The 10,563-nt window shown below is 47.0% G+C and overlaps 1 protein-coding gene across 2 annotated transcripts in view; it reads left to right on the top strand.

The window, feature by feature from the left end:
- Positions 1-10,563, top strand: part of LOC139756045 (hematopoietic prostaglandin D synthase-like) — a 503,151-nt gene that overhangs the window by 427,685 nt on the left and 64,903 nt on the right. For both annotated transcript variants that reach the window (XM_071675023.1, XM_071675022.1), the window contains exon 3: positions 10,085-10,239. In XM_071675023.1, the coding sequence (XP_071531124.1) occupies positions 10,104-10,239 (136 nt within the window). In that variant the 5' untranslated portion in view covers positions 10,085-10,103. The remainder of the gene's footprint in view (positions 1-10,084; positions 10,240-10,563) is intronic.

Raw genomic sequence — 10,563 nt, 5'->3', positions numbered from 1 at the left:
CCTCCAGCCACTACACATTGTATCAGTGTTACAGCCCCCTCCACCTCCAGCCACTACACACTGTATCAGTGGTACAGCCACCTCCACCTCCTACCACTACACACTGTATCAGTGTTACAGCCACCTCCACCTCCAGCCACTACACATTGTATCAGTGTTACAGCCCCCTCCACCTCCAGCCACTACACACTGTATCAGTGGTACAGCCACCTCCACCTCCTACCACTACACACTGTATCAGTGTTACAACCACCTCCACCTCCAGCCACTACACACTGTATCAGTGTTACAGCCACCTCCACCTCCAGCCAACCAGCCAGCGTTGTCAGTCCTCTCTCTCCGTGCGGTGTGAACCCTGGTAGTATGGACTCGCTACTTGGAAGCGTTTCATTAGTGACCTGGGGTGTGGGAGGCGACTGGGGCCGCCGTGTGAGGGTGGTAACAAGCTGACACCTACACACGACGTACTATTTCAGATGAAGTAGATGTTGAAATCAGTAGGACGAAACAAAATTAGCGAGGACGATGTTAATTGCAAATTAAGCGATCCTGACTGTGACGTATTCACAGGCCGCCCAGGGTCGAGCGCGTAGGTTCGAATCCTGGTTGCGGCAGTCGGTCCACAGTCAACCCAGCTGTTCATGCACCCCTGAGGGTTGGTCTATAAGATGGATACTTGGCTCAGGCGGGCGTATATATATGACTCATGGTGAGGTGCCTGAGGATTGGCGGAATGCGTGCATAGTGCCATTGTACAAAGGCAAAGGGGATAAGAGTGAGTGCTCAAATTACAGAGGTATAAGTTTGTTGAGTATTCCTGGTAAATTATATGGGAGGGTATTGATTGAGAGGGTGAAGGCATGTACAGAGCATCAGATTGGGGAAGAGCAGTGCGGTTTCAGAAGTGGTAGAGGATGTGTGGATCAGGTGTTTGCTTTGAAGAATGTATGTGAGAAATACTTAGAAAAGCAAATGGATTTGTATGTAGCATTTATGGATCTGGAGAAGGCATATGATGGAGTTGATAGAGATGCTCTGTGGAAGGTATTAAGAATATATGGTGTGGGAGGCAAGTTGTTAGAAGCAGTGAAAAGTTTTTATCGAGGATGTAAGGCATGTGTACGTGTAGGAAGAGAGGAAAGTGATTGGTTCTCAGTGAATGTAGGTTTGCGGCAGGGGTGTGTGATGTCTCCATGGTTGTTTAATTTGTTTATGGATGGGGTTGTTAGGGAGGTAAATGCAAGAGTACTGGAAAGAGGGGCAAGTATGAAGTCTGTTGGGGATGAGAGAGCTTGGGAAGTGAGTCAGTTGTTGTTCGCTGATGATACAGCGCTGGTGGCTGATTCATGTGAGAAACTGCAGAAGCTGGTGACTGAGTTTGGTAAAGTGTGTGGAAGAAGAAAGTTAAGAGTAAATGTGAATAAGAGCAAGGTTATTAGGTACAGTAGGGTTGAGGGTCAAGTCAATTGGGAGGTGAGTTTGAATGGAGAAAAACTGGAGGAAGTGAAGTGTTTTAGATATCTGGGAGTGGATCTGTCAGCGGATGGAACCATGGAAGCGGAAGTGGATCATAGGGTGGGGGAGGGGGCGAAAATTTTGGGAGCCTTGAAAAATGTGTGGAAGTCGAGAACATTATCTCGGAAAGCAAAAATGGGTATGTTTGAAGGAATAGTGGTTCCAACAATGTTGTATGGTTGCGAGGCGTGGGCTATGGATAGAGTTGTGCGCAGGAGGATGGATGTGCTGGAAATGAGATGTTTGAGGACAACTTGTGGTGTGAGGTGGTTTGATCGAGTAAGTAACGTAAGGGTAAGAGAGATGTGTGGAAATAAAAAGAGCGTGGTTGAGAGAGCAGAAGAGGGTGTTTTGAAATGGTTTGGGCACATGGAGAGAATGAGTGAGGAAAGATTGACCAAGAGGATATATGTGTCGGAGGTGGAGGGAACGAGGAGAAGAGGGAGACCAAATTGGAGGTGGAAAGATGGAGTGAAAAAGATTTTGTGTGATCGGGGCCTGAACATGCAGGAGGGTGAAAGGAGGGCAAGGAATAGAGTGAATTGGAGCGATGTGGTATACAGGGGTTGACGTGCTGTCAGTGGATTGAATCAAGGCATGTGAAGCGTCTGGGGTAAACCATGGAAAGCTGTGTAGGTATGTATATTTGCGTGTGTGGACGTGTGTATGTACGTGTGTATGGGGGTTGGGCCATTTCTTTCGTCTGTTTCCTTGCGCTACCTCGCAAACGCGGGAGACAGCGACAAAGTATAAAAAAAAAAAAAAAAAATATATATATATATATATATATATATATATATATATATATATATATATATATATATATATGCATGTATGTATATATATATTGATAGATAGATGGGTAGGTAGATAGATATAGATATATAGCGTTAATGGGATGGCCTTGTTCAAAGCCTCAGCTGCTCGTGCTGTCTCAGCTAGAAAAACACACACACACACACACACACACAGGCCACGTCCTTCCCTTTATCCACAGAAGCAAATGTCACCAACTCGAGTGTGACCTTCACACTGCTGCTGGGTTGGTCGTAAAGGGTCAGCTCTTACGACCTGTGTCGTAGGTCAAGGAGGCATTTGAATGATTACTTAACCATATTGTTCTCAGTATAATTACCCCAGAAAGCTAGCAAACATTATAAAGCATAATATGATAAAAGATGACCATTGTGCAGCACATCAACTGATCCATGTAATGTTTTACAGCTTACAGTCTGTAACAAATGTACGATGTTGGGTGTAATGTTGTTGTGTACATAGTGACATGTTGTGGTGTCAGGAGAAGGTGTGGGGTGTCAGCACCACACAGGTGCATCATATGTTATGATGTCAGGAGAAGGTGGGGGGGGGGGTGTCAGCACCACACAGGTGCATCATATGTTGTGGTGTCAGGAGAAGGTGGGGGGGGGGGTGTCAGCACCACACAGGTGCATCATATGTTGTGGTGTCAGGAGAAGGTGGGGGGGGGGGTGTCAGCACCACACAGGTGCATCATATGTTGTGGTGTCAGGAGAAGGTGTGGGGTGTCAGCACCACACAGGTGCATCATATGTTGTGGTGTCAGGAGAAGGTGTGGGGCTCAGCACCACACAGGTGCATCATATGTTGTCTTCATCAAGTAGTCATTATCATGGTAATAATGTATTGTGGTGGTAGTGGTCTGGTCTGGATAAAGTAATAACAAGTTATTGTATGTTGTCCGCTGTTATCATGTTCAAATATAACCTGTTGACCTTGTTAACAAAGGTGGTTTATACGAGCTTGTCTGATGACTTTAACATGTGGGGTTTAATAAGTCATTATAGGTTAGTATGGCCGATTTAATAATCTGGTAAAATTGGTATGAATAACGAAGTGCCGGCTGGCCAGATAATGGCCATTGTGTCATTATCCCATTTATCATTTATATTGTCAAAAGGTTAGGTGTGATGGCGTTGGGTAAGTCAAGTAAGTCATTTCAAAAGTTCATCTCCAGGTGAAGTGATATAAATAGTTCATTGTTATCATATCATCTAATGCCGGGCTGGATGTCTGTATGAATCAATTATGACGACGTCCACCTGATATGTGACCCATCCCGTAGTGACCACCACCACACTGCCTCACCACCACCACACTGCCTCATCACCACACTGCCTCCACCACCACCACACTGCCTCACCACCACCACACTGCTTCACCACCACACTGCCTCACCACCACACTGCCTCACCACCACACTGTCTCACCACCACACTGCCTCCACCACCACCACACTGCCTCACCATCACACTACCTCACCATCACACTGCCTCCACCACCACACTGCCTCACCACCACACTACCTCCACCACCACCACACTGCCTCACCACCACACTGCGTCACCACCACACTGCGTCACCACCACCACACTGCCTCACCACCACCACTCTGCGTCACCACCAGCACACTGCCTCACCACCACACTGCCTCACCACCACACTCACGCCACACACCATGGCCTCATTTTTCCTGACTTCATATATTATGTTGTGGTTTTTACTCATTAATCCCCATCACATGTTCAACATTACAGGACACCAATGAAGTTTGTGTAATGAATATAACATCCATGATAAATGTATAACCTCGTATGAACACTCATCCATACAAGGTGCAGTCATACATACTGTAGGATTGCCAACAAAAAACTGAAGGAAATTATTATTCTATAGTGTTATATGGATTATATATTAAATAAGTATCATTTTATATATACGATAATTACATGTTACGGAGTCTTCCATAAGACCAGCCTATGTAAAGAAATATATCAACATAAAGCATTTCCTGTATTGCATGTGAACCATCAAACAGTGGACAGTACAGTACAGTGGCTGGGTTGGTGTGCAGGAAGAACCCAGTGATGTGGTGTGCAGGAAGAACCCAGTGATGTGGTGTGCAGGAAGAACCCAGTGATGTGGTGTGCAGGAAGAACCCAGTGATGTGATGTGCAGGAAGAACCCAGCGATGTGATGTGCAGGAAGAACCCAGCGATGTGGTGTGCAGGAAGAACCCAGTGATGTGATGTGCAGGAAGAACCCAGCGATGTGGTGTGCAGGAAGAACCCAGTGATGTGATGTGCAGGAAGAAGCCAGTGATGTGGTGTGCAGGAAGAACCCAGTGATGTGATGTTAAACATTAACATCCTCCTGCACGAAGATAACCTAACCTAACCTCATCATTAATGTTATCTTAATACAAGGTTTTGGTCAATGTCTTTTGTTCCGTTGTTTCCTGCTGCTGGGGGTCTAGGAATGAGAGGCGGGGCACCCACACATCATGCTTCACTCTCCTCTACCCTCACGCCACGTTTTCCTTCCCACCACCACCACCACCACCCACCCCTGACCATGGTGATTCCTCCTCCACCTCTGGTAGTTACATCATTATCAGGTAATGGCTGTCATCATTCATCATTAGTCTTTAATAAAAACACATTTCCGATTATATATCTTTATTGTCTCCTACTTGGGTCAAGGTAACACCAATGCCACGGTCAGTGTATTGAGTCGAAAATCAAATCACATTTAATATTTGGTTCTGCCTTCCTCCTCCTCCTCCTCCTCCTCCTCCTCCTTGACAGCAGCCTGCCACGTCCCTTATCAGCAGTGGCTGATAAGGGACGTGGCCCATCAGCTGATCAGGTGTTCTCTCTCTCGTCCATCCTCCCACGTATCACCCATCATAACCCACATATCTACAATGGCATTACAATCACACGCCTTGCTTGGCCAATGCAGCAGTTGCAAGGCATCGTGTTGTGCACACCAATCCCTGACAATTATGACCCTGTGAAACGGCCAACGGTCGTACATGAATCTGCCAGGGCGCCCTGGTAATGGGTAGTTCCTGTCATGCAGTGAAGGGGAGAATGAAACATCTTCAGTATACCTGTGTACTTTCTTGCAGCGAACCTCCCATCTGTTGGCGAGGTGTCGCGTGTTGCAAGGTACATGTACGCACGCTTGCCGGCCTCCCTCGTACATGTGTGACAGCCATGGTATCGGCAACTTATAAAAGTGCAAGTATGAATGCTTGACGAGAATCATTTATACTTGTCAGGTATCAGATAACCCACATTATAACAGATATTCGCTTGAAAAAAAAAGAAATGATGCTATACCACACGTTACAACCCGATCCATCATTAGTGTGAGACAACACAAAGGTGTTCTTGCTTATTACCTACTGTTATACCGTCTCCATATACTTATCTGGCCATGATCGCTGCCGACGAACGTGTTCTCATCGCTGAAGACGACGACGGTTAGACCAGCAGTCTCGCCCCGTTTGCGACACACTGGCGGCGCGCCAGGGCGAGCCTAGCTACACGATCTTCCTCTCTCTCTCTCTCTCTCTCTCTCAGCCAACCCTTATTTGCAATGACCCTGGTGATTCAGGCGTGGGTGATAGGTAGAAATGGGTCATCTCATTTCATGGAGAACCTGTTTGAGTTACAAAATACTGGATCACGATAGTGGAAACTGTATTCATTTTCATGGGAGATAATAACGTAAGAGCGTTGGTTCCTTCAGTTGGCGCAACTATTGTACCGATTGCTATCGAAAAGAGACACATAATTCGATGTTTTTCTTTTGTGAGGAGGATCTATTTTTTTCAGATAAGAGCAAGAATAACGCAGCTGATTGATGGATGTATCGTTCACAGAATGGCATGAGTACTGGCATAATCATTGGCATACTGTACGCATGTCCACTGATGATTGCATACCCACGCCACCAGGCGTCTCCACACCGTGTGAGCGGACGCCTTCACCCGCAGTCGTGGCAACAGCGTTGATAAACGGGTCGTCTGCCACTGCCTGACGAACGCCCGCGTCCCACTGGGGACGTGGCCAGTCGTCGACGTGGTCTCCTCTCTCTCTCTCTCTCTCTCTCTCTCTCTCTCTCTCTCTCTCTCTCTCTCTCTCTCTCTCTCTCTCTCTCTCTCTCTCTCTCTTACACGGGACGATGTCGGCTCGTAAGACCCCGAGCCGAGTTGGTGTTTTGGTGTCAGAGGGGATGAACGGGGAGGTTTCACGGCCTGGCCTCAGAGGACGCCTCTGTTTTCCCACATTTGGCTTCGAACTCACGAGTTCGTACTCTCAGGTTCACAGGGCGACATCGCAGTAGCTTGTTCGTTGGAGGCTCGTAGCGGACACGGGGAGGAGGAGGAAGGCTGGGCAGAATGTTGAATGTGATATGATTTTCGACCTAATACACTGACCGTGGCATTGGTGTTACCTTGACCCAAGTAGGAGACAATAAAGATATATAATCGGAAATGTGTTTTTATTAAAGACTAATGATGAATGATGACAGCCATTACCTGATAATGATGTAACTACCGGAGGTGGAGGAGGAATCACCATGGTCAGGGGTGGGTGGTGGTGGTGGGAAGGAAAACGTGGCGTGAGGGTAGAGGAGAGTGAAGCATGATGTGTGGGTGCCCCGCCTCTCATTCCTAGACCCCCAGCAGAAGGAAACAACGGAACAAAAGACATTGACCAAAACCTTGTATTAAGATAACGTTAATGATGAGGTTAGGTTAGGTTATCTTCGTGCAGGAGGATGTTAATGTTTAACATCACATCACTGGGTTCTTCCTGCACATCACATCACTGGGTTCTTCCTGCACATCACATCACTGGGTTCTTCCTGCACATCACATCACTGGGTTCTTCCTGCACACCACATCACTGGGTTCTTCCTGCACACCACATCACTGGGTTCTTCCTGCACACCACATCACTGGGTTCTTCCTGCACACCACATCACTGGGTTCTTCCTGCACACCACATCACTGGGTTCTTCCTGCACACCACATCACTGGGTTCTTCCTGCGCATCACATCACTGGGTTCTTCCTGCACATCACATCACTGGGTTCTTCCTGCACATCACATCACTGGCTTCTTCCTGCACACCACATCACTGGGTTCTTCCTGCACACCACATCACTGGCTTCTTCCTGCACACCACATCACTGGGTTCTTCCTGCGCATCACATCACTGGGTTCTTCCTGCGCATCACATCACTGGGTTCTTCCTGCACATCACATCACTGGGTTCTTCCTGCACACCAACATCACTGGGTTCTTCCTGCACACCACATCACTGGGTTCTTCCTGCACACCACATCACTGGGTTCTTCCTGCACACCACATCGCTGGGTTCTTCCTGCACATCACATCGCTGGGTTCTTCCTGCACATCACATCACTGGGTTCTTCCTGCACACCACATCACTGGGTTCTTCCTGCACATCACATCGCTGGGTTCTTCCTGCACATCACATCACTGGGTTCTTCCTGCACATCACATCGCTGGGTTCTTCCTGCACATCACATCACTGGGTTCTTCCTGCACATCACATCACTGGCTTCTTCCTGCACATCACATCACTGGGTTCTTCCTGCACATCACATCACTGGGTTCTTCCTGCACATCACATCACTGGCTTCTTCCTGCACACCAACCCAGCCACTGTACTGTACTGTTCACTGTTTGATGGTTCACATGTAATACAGGAAATACTTTATGTTGATATATTTCTTTACATAGGTTGGTCTTATGGAAGACTCCGTAACATGTAATTATCGTTTATATGTAAGGATACTTATTTAATATATAAACCATATAACACCATAGAATAATAATTTCCTTCAGTTTTATGTTGGCAATCCTACAGTATGTATGACTGCACCTTGTATGGATGAGTGTTCATACGAGGTTATACATTTATCATGGATGTTATATTCATTACACAAACTTCATTGGTGTCCTGTAATGTTGAACATGTGATGGGGATTAATAAGTAAAAACCACAACATAATATATGAAGTCAGGAAAAATGAGGCCAATCTTTTCATGGTGCGTGGCGTGAGTGTGGTGGTGAGGCAGTGTGGTGGTGAGGCAGTGTGGTGGTGGTGGAGGCAGTGTGGTGGTGAGGCAGTGTGGTGGTGAGGCAGTGTGGTGCTGGTGAGGCAGTGTGGTGCTGGTGAGGCAGTGTGGTGCTGGTGAGGCAGTATGGTGGTGAGGCAGTGTGGTGGTGGAGGCAGTGTGGTGGTGAGGCAGTGTGGTGGTGAGGCAGTGTGGTGGTGGTCACTACGGGATGGGTCACATATCAGGTGGACGTCGTCATAACTGATTCATACAGACATCCAGCCCGGCATTAGATGATATGATAACAATGAACTATTTATATCACTTCACCTGGAGATGAACTTTTGAAATGACTTACTTGACTTACCCAACGCCATCATACCTAACCTTTTGACAATATAAATGATAAATGGGATAATGACACAATGGCCATTATCTGGCCAGCCGGCACTTCGTTATTCATACCAATTTTACCAGATTATTAAATCGGCCATACTAACCTATAATGACTTATTAAACCCCACATGTTAAAGTCATCAGACAAGCTCGTATAAACCACGTATGTTAACAAGGTCAACAGGTTATATTTGAACATGATAACAGCGGACAACATACAATAACTTGTTATTACTTTATCCAGACCAGACCACTACCACCACAATACATTATTACCATGATAATGACTACTTGATGAAGACAACATATGATGCACCTGTGTGGTGCTGAGCCCCACACCTTCTCCTGACACCACAACATGTCACTATGTACACAGCAACATTACACCCAACATCGTACATTTGTTACAGACTGTAAGCTGTAAAACATTACATGGATCAGTTGATGTGCTGCACAATGGTCATCTTTTATCATATTATACTTTATAATGTTTGCTAGCTTTCTGGGGTAATTATACTGAGAACAATATGGTGAAGTAATCATTCAAATGCGTCCTTGACCTACGACACAGGTCGTAAGAGCTGACCCTTTACGACCAAGCCAGCAGCAGTGTGAAGGTCACACTCGAGTTAGTGACATTTGCTTCTGTGGATAAAGGGAAGGACGTGGCCTGTGTGTGTGTGTGTGTGTGTGTGTGTGTGTGTGTGTGTGTGCTGGTTGAAGGGGTAGGGGGAGGAGGTTAGTTGCATTATCTTGGAATAATTCAGGCCTGCATCACAAACTGCGAATAACGTCTTGATTTGCGATTAACATCACCCTCAACTTTTTTTTCCCTTCCTCCCTCTGATTTCAACGTTTGCTTCCTGAAATAATACGTCGTGTGTAGGTGTCATCTATCAGCGTCCTCCTCTCTCACACCTCTCCACTCTGCCCTCCTTACCTTGTTACCACCCTCACACGGCGGCCCCAGTCGCCTTCCCTACCCCAGGTCACTAATGAAACGCTTCCAAGTAGCGAGTCCATACTGCCAGGGTTCACACCTCACGGAGAGAGAGGACTGACAACGCTGGCTGTCCTGGCTGGCTGGAGGTGGAGGTGGAGGTGTGGCTGTACCACTGATACAGTGTGTAGTGGCTGGAGGTGTAGGTGGCTGTACCACCGATACAGTGTGTAGTGCCTGGAGGTGGAGGTGTGGCTGGACCAGGAGGGTCATGTAGCACTGTGTGACGAGATCGTTGTTGTCTTCGGCAGGTGTGGAGATCCAGCCGGGATGCCTCAGTACAAGCTCATGTACTTCAACTTGCGGGGCCGCGGGGAGCCCGTCCGCTGGGTCCTGGCAGCCGCAGACCAGCCTTTCGAAGACGTCCGCTTCAGCAGGGAGACAGAGTGGCCCTTCAAGAAGCCAGGTAAGCCCTCCTTCATGGTAGCTTAGGTCTGTACTGGAGAGGATAGTTGAGGTTCTTTCGTGAGGTCAGTGATTTGCCATTCAAGATGCTTCTTGAAATGGTGGTTAGTGAAGCGCTGGTTAAGGTGCAGCTGTATTATTGGTCCTTGGAAACGTCCCAGTATTACAACCGAATACAACTGAATTTAAACAGCAGTAGACCATTAGGTCCTAACGAGGTTGTTAGTGGTAATGGAAGAGAACGGATCTTATTGGTTAAAGTGGTAGGAGAAGAGAGACAGATTTTTGAAATAGGAAGACCTGTACACTAATCGTATAGCTAAGA

The sequence above is a fragment of the Panulirus ornatus genome, chromosome 20 (assembly GCF_036320965.1).
Source record: "Panulirus ornatus isolate Po-2019 chromosome 20, ASM3632096v1, whole genome shotgun sequence".
Classification (NCBI taxonomy): Eukaryota; Metazoa; Arthropoda; class Malacostraca; order Decapoda; family Palinuridae; genus Panulirus; species Panulirus ornatus.
The sequence above is the reverse complement of the archived record's forward strand: the minus strand, read 5'-3'. Positions and strand labels throughout refer to the sequence as shown.